Here is a 19,048-nt window from a genome sequence, read left to right as displayed (position 1 = left end):
AGTGGTCTTCAGATCCTTGAAAGGCTGCCATAAAAAAGATGGAGAAAAGTTGTTCTTTTTTGCCACAGAAGGCAGGACAAGAGGCAGTGCATCCAAACTACAGCACAGCAGATTTAGATTAAATCTCAGGAAAAACTTCCTAGCTGTAAGAACAGTAAGACAATGGAGCAGACTCCTCTGGAGGTTGTGGAAGATCATTCACTGGAGGTTCTCAAAGAGCAGCTGGACACGACAAATCCTGCACCTTTGCAGGGAGTTAGACCCTATGATTTCTATCCTGAATCCTGACTCACTTTTTCCAGTTCCACTCGTTAAGTTCCCCTGAAGGCACTCTGGAATGGGCATGACATTGAGAGCAGGCAGAAATAAAACAGAATGGTTAGTTATGAAGCCTATTCTTTCATACGAAGGATTATGTACTGTACCAAGTACTTTAACAGTCTGCAGACACTGTGACACATAATAAACAAGGGATTTGAAGAAATAGGCAAACGACTTCCATACAAGGATCGTGGGACTAGGAGCTGCATTACTATAACTGCCCGCCAAAACCTTTGAGGAGTTGCAGAACAGCTCCTTGTATTAGAAACAGGTGGTAAGAAACATGTGCGTTCTGAGAGGTAGATTCTCACCACGTCTGTCTCAGAGCAGACGAGCATTTAGAAATTCAGCTTTTTGCCCCCCGTTGCACAGAGTTGTGCACTTAGAACACAGTCACCTTCCCTGACACATTTTCACACGTGCTGAGCCCTTTCCACACTGCCAAGCATAGGCCAGATCCTTGAAGTCGACGGAACGACACCATTTTACTGCAGCTCAGAGTCTATCGCCGTGTATTTTAACAAGGGGACTTGCGCCAGCTGTCTGTGCAAATAAATGGCACAACCATATGCGTCAGGTACTTGTATATCTAGCCACAGTGAATTACGGTCATCCCTAAAGGAAGAAGCAGGCTGAAGTCAGTACCGAGGCTGAGAAGAGGTTCCCTTCACTCAGGACCTGCAATGCTGTATTTGCGCTACCAACCCCACTGATTTCTCTGATACACTGTTCCTGCACTGGAACAATTGCTGGCTTTACCATTGGGATAGGTGTTGCAGCCTCATGTCCTCCTTTGGCCAAAGACTTTTCAATGTAGTTTTTGGGGGTCTCCCGCTTGTAGTATCCCTTGACATTGTTTCTGAGCCCTACAGCAATGTCCTCCATGTTCTATGTTTTAGAAGCAGCTAGAAATCAGCCCGAGCAGCAGGATATATTATACAGAGCCAGGCTTGGTACGTTGTGTGCAGTGAGTAAAAGCGGTTACTTGGAATTCAGAGGTACATGTGTGGTTTCTTCATATTTCTACTGCTGTGCAAACAGCATAATACCGCTGCCAGCTAAATGTGAAGAATTGAAAGTGGGAGGTATTTCCCTGACAATAACTGGGGCGATGGATCCAGGCTGTCCCCTCCTTCCAAGACCAGAGATGATCCTGGGCAGCATGTACCTATGTGGTGGAGGCCTGGGGGAGTGTGGGGTGGGGGTGCAGGGAGGGCCACTGCTGGCTGAAATAATGGCTTTCATAGCCAGCTCAATAGGCTTGCACAGTATCATGGGAGAGCTGTCCTATTGTGAGGAGAAATGGAGCCTTCTTTTGTAAGACTGAAGGCAAAGTAGTTTTGAAACTATTGCAGCACAGGTAAATACAAGGCCTGATTACTGAGTTAGATGCACAAGTATATGTGTGAAAATATTTGTGCAACTGTCTGTTTTGCACTTGGAGTTAATGATTAATATATAAATCGCGCAATTGCTCATCGAGTGTGACTACAAGTTTGCACGCAGTCACACTGGCCAGGCCTGCATTTGGCACACAGTTTCACTTACTTTTTCCTTATGCAGTTACATGCCTCTCTTGTTTGAAAGTCAGACCCATGGACAATAGCAGTGCCATGAAATAGCCAACAGCATTCTGGGTATTAACATGCAATATGAGCAGACCAAACATCCCACTCAAAAACTCTTCTTCCTGTTACCACCATGGTGAGTAGCTTTAAAAACCTACTCCAGCTGACGTGGCATCCAAACATTAATTTGCCTGTGTGGAAATGGTTTTGAGAGGTGCTTTAGTTTATGTGAACACTTGGCTGCAGTTTCAGTTAGAGGATGGCTTTCAGTTAAAGTATTAAACAGACTTAAATAATATAGTTCCAATGTACTTAATGCCTGCTGCCAAATTCAAGACTGAGGCCAAAAGGCAAGTCAGATGCACTGGATTGCAAACAGACAGAAGGCTGGTCAATGAAGATACACGATAGAGTATAAGCATAAGCAGCTGCAAAGATGGTGACATACAAACCTGGGAAACATCACTATTCTGTACGATTAAAGATCAAAGGCTCTCCAGAGCTAACCCCGTCAAGGCATGATGAGTTTAAAGTCCTGCATTACTGTTGAACTATCTGGTATAATTGTGGGCAGGGAGGTTGAATTATCTAATGTATTACTTTTACTGCATTTATTATTCCCTAGAAAATAAAGAGTATTTTTAATTACTGTCAAAAGATTCACTAATTAACGTTCAGTAAAGCCTTCTTAATTAAGAAGTGTTAAAGCACAGGGCATATGCTAAAGACCTGTCATGAATATTGGTTCAATTTATAGACTCACAGACTTTAAGGTCTGAAGGGACCACCGTGATCATCTAGTGTGATCTCCTGCACCTTGCAAACCACAGAACATCCCCCATCCACTCCTGTAATAGACACCTAACCTCTGGCTGAGTTACTGACGTCCTCGAATCATGGTTTAAAGACTTCAAGTTACAGAGAGTTCACTATTTACACTAGTTTAAACCTGCAAATGACCCATGCTCCATGCTGCAAAGGAAGGCAAAAAAAAGCCCCAGGGTCTCTGCCAATCTGACATCGGGGAAAATTCCTTCCCAGCCCCAAATATGGCGATCAGTAAGACTCCGAGCATGTGGGCAAGACCCACCAGGCAGATACCTGGGAAAGAATTCTCTGCAGCAACTCAAGAGTCCTCCCCATCTAGAGTCCTGTATCCAGCCATTTCATTATGTTCATGAATATTTTAATTTAATTGTGGGAATGTTTGCCAAAACCTGCAAATGTTAAGCAAATATTGACAAACATTTGCAGAAAGCAGATTTCAAATACATACCAATATTCACACTAGACATTGATTCTAAGTGGTATGTTCATCCAGTCAAGCAACAGAAGCAATACCGTGCACCTGTGTGTCCAATTGAAGATATTCCCCATAGTTTAAACTGATTTCTGACTATGGAATAGTTTCAATTAACTGCTTGCAAGCCAGATACAAAACAAAAAACTATTTACAACTAATATTTTAGAATTAATTGAATCATGAACGAGTTCAAGAAAATCATAACCTGCTTGCAGACAACCTGCAAACAGGAAAAGTGCTTTATTTAACAGTATTTACCCAGCTCTGATAAATGCAATATTATTATTTCCATTTTACATGTGGAAAACTGATTCGCAGTTTATTGGCTTGCCCAAGGCCACAGACCTGTATGTTGTGAGAGAATGCATTGTCACACACTGTGCCACTCAACTTGATTAATGTACTTCAAGCCTGACTTGCAATATCTCTACTTGTTCAGTCCTATTTTTCCCCCCCCTGTACTTCATATAGCGAAGAACTGCATGCTGCTTTATCGTATGTTTAAAGGAACTAAACTGCCATTAAAACAGCATCTCACATGAGCAAATCAGCATTTAAATCTAGGTCTCCAGATAGGGAAAGCTGCCGTGCTACATAAATGAATACCAAGCCCGCTGCTGTTTTACATTACAAGTTATCATTATGTCCTCTTCATTTTTTCAATTAGTGCACAAGTGAAATTAGAAAACCCCGAAACAAAATATACGTTTTTCTACACTGGTCAGTTAGAGCACACAAAGTGATGCTTTTCCTGTTGTGTAATAAATTAATGCCCTTGCACTTTCATGTTTAAAATAATACAACACTGATATTCCAAAGCACTGCGATATATATTAAACAATGATGATTAAAGTTGCTTAGAAATGTATGTCATCTGTAATCTCTGAAGATGCATGTTAGGAGATAAACCCACCCTCTCAGCCCCACAGCCAGCCATTGGATGTCATTTTTAATCCTGAACAGAAGATGATTTGAAATACAAGATATCTGGACTTCAATAGCACTGGTCTCCCATTAAGGATAGCTTGCATCTCCTCAGAGATGAGAAAAGTTTGGATAAATACACTGGGCAGTAACTGACATCAGAATTCCACAAGATGCTTGACCCATAAATAAATAAATAAAATTTCAAAAAGGGCTGCTTGACCTGAAGTTGAAAGTTAGGTACTATACTCTGTCTTTTGCTCAGCACACATATTTCAGCTCTCTTCATGGGAAAAAAGGGTGCTGATTTGCTTCCGTTTAACTGAATATAATTCCCTCTCTACGAACTAATCTGAGGAGTATTTGAAAAGAAAAGATTTAGTGTACATACTGTTATATACTCTTTTAAACTCTAATTGGCTAGAGATGAACTCCCACCCCTTTGAAAACTCATGTCTAGAAGACAAGACCCTGAAAAGTTCTCAGATCTGAGACTGGCATCAACAGAAAAAACTACATAGGCTGATTTCTCTTTTCTTCCAGTTCGTGTCCAGTTTCCTTACATTTTCAAGCCTGTTGCTCCAGTACATAAATATCCTTGAAAAGTTAGAAACTCCATCAAAAAGTAAAGGTAAAATGTGCATAAGAAAACAGAACACTGACTAAACTGGTTATCCTGCATTCTGTTCCGCGCACTATATAGTGTTAGATCTTCAGTTTGTGTAAAGTGGCACAGCTCCTCTGAAGTTGAAGGAGTTACTCTGATTTATTTCAAGTAACGATTTGTGCTTAAATAGCAGCTCTTTGCCTTGCAAGTTAGTTCATTTTTAATGTTTGTATTGTGACATGAGCCGTAACTTTGTGAAATTATGTTCCGTTGCGATAGGGAGGAAATGCGATGATATCAGCAGAGAAATGTAATTTGAAGATTAGAAGAAAGGAAATCTATGTTTCCTTGATACCATGACAGGTTAAGAGCAGGTACAAGAGAAATATACAGAACTCAGAAAAGTCAGAGTCAAAGGGTGAGATTGTATTTATTCCAGTCGTTAACGGCTGCTGTAAAATGAAAACAGTAACATACAGGACACACAAGCCCAAGTCCTCATTCAATGTAGTTTTGCCACTTTACACCAGCTGAGGGTTTGGCCCCAACAGCACTGAGCACTGGAGACATTATTCAAATGGGGAACTGGCTTTGTTTTCCTCTGAATTTACAGAGAGCCAGGTCACCAGTGTCTACTTTAGAAACCGTTTCTGCTACTTGCTGAAGTGCAGTGGAGAGATGCTAGTTTGGCTGAAGCAGATGTTGGACTTTATTCTGATCTCACGAACACCTGGATTTGCCTGGCTATAATTCCATTGGCTTCAGTGGAGTTACTTCTCATTTACACCAGTGCAAGATCAGAATCAAGCCCCAAGACAGATCAGAAAAGACCTTTGCTTCTTTTATGCACAAAAATTGCACAGGATGGATGGATGCGTTTGTTCCCAGAAGTAACCTGACTTCTAAATAAATTACATTGTTAAAGCTGTAAAGAGATCAGTATGTCAATTCTCCTCCTCCCACCCCGCCCCCCTCTTTGGCCAGGCAGCAGCCTGCAATAAAAGTAAGCACATGTTCACCTGGAACACCACCACCTTCTGCTCTTCAGAGACCATTTCACGGGACTTACCCTCAGTCATACAAGCGCAAAGGGTGACTAATGCTGAGGCTTGCACAAAGCACATCTACAAAGTTTTGCCCCTGGGAGTATGCAGAAATCTTCCAGGGGGCACTCAATTCATTTAGATCAGTGTTCCTCAGCCTGAGGGTTGCAACCCCCAGACAGTCATGGGATGGGTTTAGGGGGATCACAAGTGCAGAGCCAGCATTACAGGGTGTCAAGCATGGCAATTACCTGGGGCCCCACACCACAAGGGGCCCTGTGAAGCTAAGTTACATGCTTCAGACAAGGTTCACAAGTGAAAAAAAACAGGCTCAAGTATCACACTGGAATATAAATATTGTACTTATATTTCAATTGATTTATTTTATAATTATACGGTAAAAATGAGAAAGTCAGCAATTGTTCAGTACTAGTGTGCTCTGACACTTTTCTATTTTTATGTCTGATTTTGTCAGCAAGTAGTTTTTAAGTGAGGTGAAACTTGGGGGTATGCAAGACAAATCAGACTCCTGAAAGGGGTACGGTGGTCTGGAGAGATTGAGAACCACTGAGCCATAGCACGGGCTTGCAACACAGCCAGGTCAGTGAGTGACCATGCTCTACAGAGCTGCTGTCAGCTGTTGTTCTCTAGGAAAGCCAGCAGCTGCTAGGTTAAAAAAAAAAGGCAATCAATCAATCAATCAAAACACTTTACTGATCACTGATCTCCAGTGTACCTACATGCAGTCAGCTCCTAGCATGAACACAAAGGAACACAGGGAAACTCACCTGAATGACAGTCTTAAGCGTAGAGGCTTCCACAATGGTAGTACAGATCAGAGAGTCCGGCTGCTGGTCCCTGCCATAGATCTCGCCCATGGTGAAGATCATGGGGATGGCCAGCAGGAAAGAGGCCACCCAGATGCAGCTGATGAACTTCTTGGTCCTGCTCCTGGACATGATGCTCTTGGCTTTGAAGGGGTGGCAGATGGCCATGTACCTCTCCACGCTGAGGCTGGCAATGTTGAGGGCAGTGGCGTAGGTGCAGGCGTCCCTCAGGAAGTAGTAGCCTTTGCAGACGGCGTTCCCGAAGGCCCAGGGGTGGTGCACCCAGATGAAGTTGTACAGCTCGATGGGCATGCACAGGAGGAAGATGAGCAGGTCAGAGAAAGCCAGGCTGGCCAGGTGGTAGTGCACGGTGCTCTGCAGGTTCTGCAGGGACTTCTTGCGCACCAGGGTGTAGGCGGTGATGGAATTGCCAATGGTGCCCACCAGGAAGAGCGCCAGGTAGATGACCGTGACCATGACTTTGGAGTAGATGTCGGTGTTCACATCCAGGTCTTCCTCGTCCGGCCCTTCGGAGTACGGATCCGAGCTGTTGGAGACGTTCCCAGGCGCCTCGCCCGCGGGCTGCAGGTGAAACGGGCCCAGGTGCTGCCGCGAAGAAGTTGCGTTAAGGTGCATGGTCAGGAGCCGGGCGGCCGAGGGATGCTCGGCGAAGGAGGCTGCCCCGAGCGGTACCCAGCGCTCCGCCAGGCTGCGAGGGTGCAACGCTGCCACTAAGACGCGAAGTGGAAACTTGGCTCGTTTAAATGCGCCGGAGAAGGCGGCGCCCGGAGGGGGGACGAGAGCCCGCCCAGCTCGATTCACAAAATCCAGGGGAGGAGCAGCCGGCGGCGGCACAAGGGGCTGCGCTTAGCTCTCCCCGCGCCCGCCTATGGTTCCCAAGGCTGCTCCCGCACTACGGGGGTGAAGCGGGGCGAGGATCGCTCTCACACAGCCCGCCGGAGCTGGGGAGCGAGTGGTGTGTGATGTGAACGAACTGGAAAAAGGTAAAAGCCGGATCGAGCTGGAGCCTGGTGGATCCTACTCATTTTTACCCCCCCCCCGGCTCAAATGGCACCAGCGGAGAGCAAGGCTGGGTACTCTTGCTAGACCGATGTTAACCCAGACCCCGATGTACCCCCCACCCCAGAGAACACGTGCGCAAAAACCCGGACCCAGCACGTGGATTTCTCCTGGATCCAGCCACGTTTGGACCCTGAGCTACCAAATGCTTGTTTCTAAACGGTGAACACGCCTCCCGCCTTCTGCACCAAAACATTCCCGAGTCGGGTGCACCAGCGCCCACAAAAATCTGGATCTAACTGGAATCTTTGGCCCCAAGCCCCACCTTGTACAATCTAAATAGGAAAAGTGTAGCCACAGCTACTTCACTGTAAAAATCTGGACTCCTTGCATCCTGGTCCAGGTAGTTGGTACCTGGAGCCTATTTGTAATCTTAACCACCCTTTCCCCCCCGCCCCCAGCTAAATTCTACTGTCTAAACAGAGGGGGAAATCTTGCGACCTAGTGCAGCCAAAACACCCAGCTCCTATTGCAAACTGGTACAGCACCACAAAAACATGACTCTGTGGTGAGGCCTGCGGGATCTTACCTTTTTTTAAAATTCATCATCATCATCATCATCATTATTTTGCTCCCAGATTCCAAAACTGGGCACCTGGTGGTGTTCCTATTTGGCCAGAAAAATCCAAACTCCAACGCATCCGAGTGCAAGAGCGACATAAATACACCTGGATCTTGCTGGATCTAGCACGTTTTGCCCAGAAGCCTATTAATTCTACTGGGTAAAGAGATCAAGTGCTCCTGCTCCTAGACCTGCAGTTTACAATGTAATTAATTAATTAAATATCAGCAGGACCCCGTCGATCCAGCTTTTAAATTTTTCCAAGTAAACGTGCCCACATGTGAATAATCTAGCATGGATAAAAGATGTGGGTTCAGTTCCTGCAGCCAGCCTTTTCCCCAAGTCCTCGTGGCTTGGGACCTATTGCAAAGCCTAGCTGGCTAATTAGCCAGGAGAAGGAATTGTGGAGGAGAAGGAATAGAAACTGCCAATGCTGTAGATCACCTTTGGAAACAGAGAAGCCTGGACTCTAGGGCCACATTACACAGTGTGATGGACATTCAGCAACCAAAATCATTGTTACAATGGAGAAATTATTAACAGAACAGCTAGGGCCAGGCAAAGGATCTTGTGGCCACGTTCCCTGCCACACAGGGCTCAAACATCTGCTGTTCCCTATGTAGTGTGAAAGGAAAAAAAGGGGGAAGATAGATACAGAATCAGTGGCTCTTGTCTTAATGGAATAAACACTATAGCACAGTTCACTTATCTGGGGTATGTGCATAGGTCACTCAGAAAGAGCATAAATAACCAATCTGTCTGAGGCTGCCCATGTGTTTGGCAAAACTACTCCATGAGGAAAGGGAGACAAAAATACGATCTGAAAATGGTTCCCTCTCTTGTGTATGGTTATGATGTATCAGCACCAGTGCTAACTAACCTACACAGACAGACAGACACCCCCCCCCCCAATGTTTCCCTCTATTCTGTATCCTCCAAGTTTCAGGATTTACAGTCCCTGCCTCTCTCCAGCAGCTCCATTTCAGCTACAGGCTTGTGGAGAAACTAGACTGACTACGGTGCTAGAGGCAAAGTCTCCTCTCATGATCTTCCTCGTGCAGCAGACATGTTTGTCAGCAACAGTTTGGGCTAGTACAGCAATTTTCAACAATAGAAAAGTCTAGCTCAGGGATTCTCAAACTGGGGAGTCATGACCCCCTGAGGTGGTTACGTGAGGGTCAGGGGCTGACAGCTCCAAGCCCAGCCATGCACGGGGGAGAGGGGGGATGTCAGTCCTGAGCCCCTGTTAAATTTAAATTAAATTAAATTACCCCACCACTATTTTTAATTTATAAGTGGGGAGGGTTGCACTCAGAGGCTTGCTCTATGAAAGGAGTCACCAATACAAAAATTTTGAGAACCAATGGTCTAGCTGGATAGCTCTGTAATGGGACGACTTACCCTCTCCAATCAGAAATTTTGGAAAAGACAGAGGCCTTGCAAATTGCATATGATCCATGATAAACCCGAACTTTGTAAGAGCAGCGAGTCATTTTTTCAACAAAGTTTGTCTCAGCTTACAATTTTCTTGACTTATTTCAAGAAGTTATTATTAAAGAACGCTGCAGTGCAGCAGGAGGGTGCTCCTCGTTGCTCATATTAAATTTTGATTTGCATTTATTATCGGCTTGTCCCATAGGCCACGTGGTAGCATTTCAGTTACCTGACTGGATCAGCATAGATAAATTCCCTCCATAAATTCCCAAGGAGTATTCCACAGATATTCTCTACCATTCACTATAAATTCAGTGTTTCCACCAGCTTTCCTCCCACTAAGGTCAATTGACAGAATAAAATAAAAGAGGGAGCCAGCTGAATTTGCATAAACATTCACGCAAACTGGTGGGAACTGTTTTGTAGCATTCAACTCTAGTGAAGCATATTGGCCTAAAGGGGGGACAATATCCCTTTAATTTTAACATTTCGGAGTCTTTTCTTATGAAATCTGCATGAAAAGAAAAATATCTTTTATTCCCTGGGGTTAGTCTGTCAAAGGCTGCTGTGTCCATCATCCACAAAACCACCCCCACCTGATCATTTCCTTCTGGCTTCCAAGGAGAAGTCTCCTGGGTGACTTCTTAAGCGGCATTTGGAACGTTTAAGAGGAACTAAGGAAGGCAGAACAAGAACACAAGAATGGCCATACTGGGTCAGACCAAAGGTCCATCCAGCCCAGTATCCTGTCTACCAACAGTGGCCAATGCCAGGTGCCCCAGAGGGAGTGAACCTAACAGGTAATCATAGAATCGTAGAACTGGAACTGACCTTGAAAAGTCATTGAGTCCTGTCCCATGCCTTCACAGCAGGACCAAGTATGGTCCCTGACAGATTATTTTGCCCCAGATCCCTAAATGGCCCCCTCAAGGATTGAATTTACAACCCTGGGTTTAGCAGGCCAATGCTCAAACCACTGAGCTATCCCTCCCCCGATCAAGTGACCTCTCTCTTGCCATCCATTGCCAGCCTCTGACAAACAGAGGCTAGGGACACCATTCCTTACCCAAGCAACAAATTATAATTAGTGAGTCAGTTCCAACCTTCCTTCATATCGAAGAGTCATTCTAATCCGTCTGGGGCACTTAAAGACATAGAACAGACAGACAGCTCAGCTGATCTAACAAGTGAACCTTTCAACCAGGGTGGTAATATAGGGCCTGATTGAAAGCCTACTAAAGCCAGTGGAAAGGATTCCATGTCAAAAAGAACAAAATCTTCCAATTAATCCACATTCGTTCAGAAAGGCAGTAACCAGATTGTTTTGTGATCGTTTCACAGTGGAGGATTTTTGTTCCTTTGCAGTCCTGTAATTTCATGTTAACCATGCAAGAGTGAATCGGTCCCCACACTGCAACTCACACATCTATTGGGCTATATGTGGTTTGAAACGTCTGAGAGCATCTGCATGTGTGTATAAAATTCTCGGCTTTGGAGTGTGTTTTAAGTTTCTGTGCACTGCCGATCACAAATATTTTGGATTACAACCAAAAGAATGCCATCTATCACAGCCTCGCACCTTTACAGCTGCCACTGGGATCTCAGTGCACCACTTCCTGTGCTTTAGCTCAGCTCTGCATACCCCCCAGCCTTGCAATGACAGTGATGAAACAGATGGTTACAGAAACCAACGCTTACTGAAATATCAACCTAGGTGGTTCAGCTGCACCATTGCTGTTGATTTAAAGTCAATAGTCTTACAGGCCATTACAGTTCATTTTAGTTTCTAGAGCTTTCAGTCCCTACAGGTACATCAGAGGAATCGGTGTCCCTTAATTAACAGCTGGCGCACTCAGACATTCTCTTTTAATGTCAGCAAATGCCTCCGTAGGATTTTTCTAAGTTAATTGATTTAACATATACTATTAAATACTTGACAAGTCTGCTCCAGCCATAAATGTCTGAGGCATTTTTGTTAGCATAAACAGAAGCTCCTGCTTTACAACCAGACCCTTGCATCTCTTTCACAAGGCTGGGGCGATCCCAAGTGCTAGGGTGAAATACAATAACTCTCATTAATTATTTTTTTTGGGGGGGAGGAGTGGTCCTGAGATTGTCTAATAGGTAAGGAACTTTGAAATAATCTCAGTGTCTTGAATCATGGAAGTGCACAGTTTCCTTTTGATTTCTTTGTAGGTGGCCACAGATCAGAAAGAATATTTGATATGAAAGGAATCTGGAACTAACCTTGTTAATTGTAAGGTATTATATTCCCCTGCCACCTAAGCACTTCAGGGCAGGGACTGTTTATTACAATGTATTTGTACAGCAATGGGACCATGATTTAGGCTCTGCTGAGATACAAAAAATAATACCTGCTGTTTTTTTAAATGCTCCAAATGCAGTTCAGGAACAGACCCAGTCTTCAGCTTATGGCATCCAAAGCAAGAGAGGAGAGATCCAGGATGAATGGATGCTCAACTATCGGCCAGTGACAGACTGACTGGGGGGTGGGGGGAGTTACTATTTATGTTCTTCTTTGCTGATATTTTATAACAGAACTTTATAACTGGTTTTGCAACCAGTGTTTATACAAAGAATTTAAAAGGGCACACTCGATTCCTGAGGAATTCGTCTATACAAACTATGGCAGGAATGGATACTGCACATCAAGGTGGAGTTGAGACACCTTTATAGAGTACATAGTTAAACAGGCCTACTTGTAAAGATTGCACTGCCAGACAGGAAACCCCCACAAAGCTTCTCTGAGCCAAAGACAAGATATAAGACCTGGCCTGCTTCAGCCAAATGAAAAGAAAGGTCTAAGGTGGACTCCCTTCATTTAAAAATGAGAGTATATGAAGGCCAGGAAGCCCACATTATATAGAGAATGGGAGTGCTCATCCCAGAAATCCTGATCCTCACTGCCAGCTTCCACTGCCTGGCATCACATCCCTTTTATAGAGTCTTGAGTGAATTAAATAATTCCCTGCAGCTGTGCAGACCTGAGACCCAGCAATTCCCTGCACTCAGTGCAAGCAGCTGTGGTCCTTTCTCTGGCCAGAGGAGAGAAAGTTAACCCCTCCTCTGCAACACTTTGTGTAGGGTCTATTGAAAACACGCTAAAAAGCACCAGGGTTCTTTCATTGCTAGGAAGCTGGATGAAGATGTTGGCACAGAAAAGCACTGGGCAGGACGTTGCTCAGGTTTCTTTCACATAAAGGAATTCCGAAATGAAGGGGCAATGACTCTTTCCTGCCCTCCCTTCCCCACGTCCTTTTAACCATGCAGTCTCCATGCAAAGGAAGCCGAGAGGCTTTGAAATGAAATGTTCTCTCCTTGCACACCTAAACCTCCACCCTAAATCCCCACTGTTTGTTTCTGAACTAGGCAACCTTTCTGCTAAGCTTGCCTCTTTTAATATATTTTGTGTCTGTGTGTCTGGGGCTTAAAAGAAAAAGAATCAGGAAACCAAGAGATGACCAACATCAAATGTTACAGAAAGGCATTTACTTAAATCATTCAAGAAAATGTCACCCCAAAGACCTTGTCTAATCAATCTACCTGGGCTTTAAGCGGAGGTCCCACTGAGCCTAAGAGAAGAGTCCACAGATTGCCAAAAGAATCCTCCCAAATGCCCTTTTATGTTGATCTAATGTGACGCAATAAAAGAAATATATCAGTACCCATCAGGAACTTTTATTCTGATTAACCCTCCTGCAGTCTGATTTCCCCAGGCATGCCTGCTAAGGAGTCTAAAACCTGCAGAGGCAAAGCTGTGCAGGGAGTTGGCCCAAAGAGAACAAGGCCAGTATCATTTTCCATTAAAGTAGCAGCCTATAAGCCATAAACACATACCTAGCAGATTTCTGACTCATAAGGCTGAACTGATTTACAGCTTTTAAATAAATTTGCAGTCTCTCCCTTCTTCAAATGTCCCTTCCTTGATTGCAGGAGCTTGTGAGCTAAGCTTGAATTGTGAATTCACTCAGGATATGTTGCTGGAATACTAGATGTGTGGAGTGGCCAGTGAAAGAGGAAGGCGTGGGGGACACTGGCACATCGAAATGACCAATGCTAACGGTGTTAGTGGATGTTTCATTACGTATGTGCTTGAAAGTGCCTCTCCCTCCAGGATATTGAAAAATAAAATAAGATATTTCAATCTGAATGGGGAAGAAAGATTTTCAGTTGTGATGTATCAAATTATTTACTAGATTAGACTGAAATGATTCAAGGAGAGTATTTTAAAGCAGAACAACTGACAGAGGCAATATTTATGGGACTTGACTTTCATACCAGACAAATGGTGTCATTGGAACCCTTTTAGTTTCAAAACTTTGCTGAATAAAGAAGCAAAAAGGATTTCCCATCTCAGAACAGAACAAAGGTGCATTTAGTCCAGTATCCTATCTCTCAGGGTGACCAATGCTGAATGCTTCAAAGGAAAACACCCTACCTGCTTACCTCCCCAAACACACACACACACACTAACTCTGGAGAAATGCTTCTCTGCTCTATGCTCATGATTCACTTAGATCATTTGCATGTGGCAGCCACAGGTTCACACTGCTGTTCAATGAAGGATAAGTAAGATGCCTGGTGGAAGCTTCTAAATAGTGCACTTGCTGGGCCAGATTCATCTGTGATGCAACACCATTGAAACCAGGGGCATTGCAGCAAGGGTGAATTTGGCCCATCCTGTCAAACTAATTATTTGGTTGGCTGATTTAATTTTTCCAGGCGTTTGGTCAAACGACAGAAGAGATGAACTTGAGTCTAAACTGATGCCGATGCAGATTTTCATATAATAGGCAACCAGTCAAAGCAGAGAGGAATGAAATGTACACAATGACACTGGCAGCAGAGTTAGACACGAACGCACGTGTCTTCCTTTTCAGTGGCTGTGGACTTCAGGGATCTCTCTGGAGCAGCTTTATCTTCCACCTGAGACTGCGAAGGAACTCGAAGAGCAGCAGGAGACTTTTTTGGCTCCACTCGTGCTCCACAGGAATTCTGGCCTGGAGGTGACCAATCCCTGCAGTTGGAAGGTGGCAGGAACAAAAACAAAAAGAGAGGTCCCCACCATGATCTGGGACCAGGAGTATGAATTCCATTATTTTCATCTTAAAAAACCTATGACTTTTGACATGCTGGGACTTTTGCACATGGGTAGGTGGGTCTGATGGTAACAGCTGAATAATTTTCACTGGGAAAAAAAAGTCTAAAGTGCTGCCAGTTTAAACCCTGAGCCACACTGGGAGCTAACAGAGAGCAGAAATGTGTGGTGCTGCTGCACAGACACAAAGGACCAGACCAGTGAACTCTCAGTCAAAGCTTTCATTCCCTCAAGAGTTTGTCAGGTTTCTTCTTCCCACACAGATTAAAGGATTTTTAAAAGCCTCCTCCTGAACCCCGATCAGCCATCCCTACCTTTCATGCCCTCACAGTACACAGGACAGGATTTAACCCTAAGTACATAGTGATTATGCACATTGAAGGTCACACTACAAGCTGACACAGAGACCCTGGGTTTCTTTCACAGCTGAGAATGCAAAATGCATGTGTGCACCTAAACTAGTCACTGCAACACCTACAAGGGGGACTAGGTGCCTAAAAACAATTGCAGCTAGTACTTCTCCAATCCTCAATCAGGCAAATCTCTGAAAATGAATGGAAGTATTGGTCAACTAGAGGCTGCAGTATTTGGCCCAAGATCTCCATGTGGCTACCAAAATGTGGATTTAGAAACTTATGGGTAGGCACACAAATTGGAAAGTTGGACACACCGTCAGTTTCACCTGCCTTTTATTTAAATAGGAAACAGTGACTTCCAGGTCCCATAAATTGTTCAAGTAACAGGCACAATCAGATTCCTTGTGGCAGTCAAAGCAGCTTGAGTGCACAATATAAATGATTGTACACACACACACACTTTTATGTCTGGCAAAACTGGAATAATCAGTTTTACCACAGATACAAACATAAGGAAGAGGAGTGAAGAATTCCAAGAGGACAGGGAGAGTTTCATTGCATTCAAATTACACCCTTGATTACAATCCCATAGAGTGAGTGCATTGCTAGAGATTAAGCTAGTAGTTTTGTATGACTGCTAATGGTTGTGTTATTACATGTTGCCATTCAGTGGAAATACCAGTGTTTCCTTCTTTTCCAAGTCGTTTCCTTTTCTTTTCTGATTCTCAGTCTTGGGTGATTACCTGTGAGGTCCCTGCCAGCATTTTTGTTGAAGACTGTCAATAGCACCACTTAGTGGCTTGTTCCACAAAACACATCATGGTCCATCCACTGAAAACATTCATATTTAGAAGGCACTGGGTTCCTCATTCCTGACTTTCTGTCATATAACCAGAATTTTCACCAGGGCTCAGCACCCACAACTGTGGCCTGATTTTCAAGAGTGCTCAGCTCCCATGTAGGCACCAAAATAAGTGGTTAGATTTCAGCCCCCAATGTGCTGAGTTCTTTTGAGAAGCTGGCCATAAATGTCACAGTGGGAGTTGCTGGGTGCTGAATACTTTTGAAAGCTGGCCCCACATAACTTTCTAATGTGTATGAAGCACCGTAAATAGCACATACTTCCCATAGCAGTAGTCGGGGGCAACCAACCTAGCTAGTAGTTCTTCACTTTGGGGAAGAATTGTAAAAGAATTTCTATTAGGGTGGTTCGAGTCTGCTATAGACCTCCTGCCCCTAGGGTCTGACTTGGATATGGACAGAGATCTCTCTAATATGATGAGGGAGATAAATACTTTAGGGAATTGTGTCATAGTAGGAGACTTTAACTTCCCAGATATAGATCGGAGAAGAAATGCTATTAATAGTGATAGGGCCCTGGGTGTGATAAATGACAGTTTTCTTCATCGTCAATGAATTGCTGGGTGCTGTTGGTGGTCTGTGATATACAAGAGGGCAGAGTAGATGATCTGGGGGTCCCTTCTGGCCTTAAACTCTATAACTCTAGTTTTAAGATGCAGCTTGATAAATTCATGAAAGAGATTATATGACAGGGCTGCCTGAGATAGAAGGGGCATGGACTCAAGGACCCAGCAGATACTTCTGTCCCTATGTGAAATCGTTATGAAATACTGTCCCGTTCTGAGGAAGTTTATATACCACCAGAGTTAACACGGTTTTCTTGTGTGAATTTTCTTGTGCTGAAAAGATCGTGGACTAATAAAGCTTTTTTCCATGTGCCTCACCCTAATGGTACACATGATGTTCAGTTTCATAATTCTAGACACTAATCATGCAGAAGCCTGTTCAGGCCCCCAGTTCTCCACTACGTCTAAGCTGTGTTCAGACATAGCGTACAGTGGCTGTGCCAAGGAGACAGCCATGATCCCCTGACCCTCATCCACTCAGCACCAGTGGAAGTTAGAGTAGCTGGGGACCTGGAGATCAGGTATAGTGCAGCTCAGGTCCACCAGACCTCCTCCTGCCCCCAACATGGCCCCTCGCGGTTATGCCCAGGAGGTGGGGCAGCTGGTGTCAGAGGAGGCTATACTTGCTGCCTCTGCCAGCTTAACACTGGGTGGATATGCCCCTGATACAGAGGAGATTCAAGGGAATTGCCAGTTGGCTTCAATTCACTTTGGGCTGCTAATGCTAAAGTGAAGTTTGCAGAATGGAGAATTTGGTCTTTCACAGCTGAGTCTGAACAGCCATGAACTAGTCTTATTTATAGCATATGCTCAGCTCATTCCTGGTATTCTTTCACTTAAGAGCCTACATCCTCCCAGTTTTCACCTCACAGTCACCTTGAATTTGCCTGAGTTCCAGTTCCACTCCACAACAGTCACCAAAGAAAACCCTCAGACTTGAAGAAACAGATTTTCCAAAGGGATCTGCTCCCAGAAGCTCTTGTTGTCTCCCATTGGGTGCCAAAGGGGAGGGAGTTGAGCTCTTTTTGATAATCTGGCCTTAATATTTACACAGAGTATGTGTTTATTTAGCTATCCTTAGGCAGGTTAATTATTAGAAACGTGGAATTTAATTGGCTACATTGTGCACATTTTAGTTCTATTCAAGAGCACTTACTCCCAGGAGTAACACATTCATTTCAGTGAGTCTCATGGATTAGTAAATGCTCACCATTGTGACTAAGGGGTTCACAGTCTGGTCCCAGAGTTCACAGCACATCCTTGTAAGGGATGCATCAGGGTCACTTCACCCATTATGACAATGCATTATTTTTTTCCACCCATTTGTTCTAAGTTAATTTGGTGATTTCTCAGTTTTTATTATTCTGTAAAATTCCCACAGAGTGATTTAAAAAAAAATCTTGTCTTCCTCCAACCAGTTCGATCCAAGTTCTAATGTGGATATATTACAGAATGGTGCCAACCAGTGAGCCTCTGAAATCCAGGAAATCCACGTAGGAGAACAAGAGGTGGTTCTATTGGCCAAAAGATTAATGGATGGGATTTCCAAAGCTGCTTTCTGGGTTTTGGTCACTAGGCAGCTTTGGAAATCCCACTCTAAATCTGGGGACAGTCTACAGATCCCTTCATCCTTCCAATATGGACACAGAGTAGGATTTTCAAAAGCACTTAAGTGACTTAGGAGCACAAATCCCACTGACTTTGCAGAGAGGTAAAGCTGATGTCGCTATTGGCATGGAGAAAGCATGTGCGCAGTATGTTGGAGACACTGGGGTAATTATGAAGTAACTTTTCTATAGAGAACATTGAAAGTTTGTTACATTTGGTTCCAAATGGTGTCTTGAAGCTGCAAATACAATCAATAGTTTAGCAGAGGGTGTGATCTACAATAATGAGTAGAATGCCTGTCATATATAATCTTGCAAAAGAACATTTAAAGATAATCCAGGTTTTCATTGCAGGAAGGAGACAGAGAGAAGTAAACTTTTTGTCATTGTTTCTGTTTCACACATACCCGGACAAAAGCCAACACTCCGTTGTAGCAAGAAAAGCTAAGAAGGAAATTAAACAATTCAAAGAGGAAAAGAGCAAGACTTTGATGGAAGATGGTGTTCAGAAGCCAAGTGTAGTCATTGCCAACAATCATTCCACTGTATAGCTATCGCCATTAGAGACAGAGAAACTAGAAAACAGCAGCAAACAGAGGATATAAATGTGAAGGAGTTTAACACTGGGGGAAACCTTCCACAGTAAAGTGCTACGTTGCACTCAGGAAGCCAAACTCTTTCAGACTGGATCTAAGCTATACAATTAAGAAATCCAGGGCTTGTCTACACCACCTGGCAACTTGCACTACTGTTTGAAATAGCACTGCATTAACACACCCTTGGAAACTTTTAATGCAGTCCTGGGGGGGCTACGCACGCTAGTTAGTGCACAACACATTGGCGCACGTTAGATCACACCCCTCTAGTGCA

General features: G+C 44.0%; 1 protein-coding gene across 1 annotated transcript in view; it reads right to left on the bottom strand.

Moving 5' to 3' along the window:
* Positions 1 to 7,295, bottom strand: part of NTSR1 (neurotensin receptor 1) — a 109,795-nt gene extending 102,500 nt beyond the window's left edge. Inside the window, exon 1 of the mRNA XM_050918695.1 lies at positions 6,555 to 7,295. Within this exon, the coding sequence (XP_050774652.1) occupies positions 6,555 to 7,229 (675 nt within the window). The 5' untranslated portion in view covers positions 7,230 to 7,295. The remainder of the gene's footprint in view (positions 1 to 6,554) is intronic.
* Positions 7,296 to 19,048: the final 11,753 nt, after the last annotated feature.

This window comes from Gopherus flavomarginatus, chromosome 11 (genome assembly GCF_025201925.1).
Source record: "Gopherus flavomarginatus isolate rGopFla2 chromosome 11, rGopFla2.mat.asm, whole genome shotgun sequence".
NCBI lineage: Eukaryota > Metazoa > Chordata > Testudines > Testudinidae > Gopherus > Gopherus flavomarginatus.
Note: the sequence above shows the minus strand (reverse complement) of the source record. Positions and strands in the feature narration are given on the sequence as shown.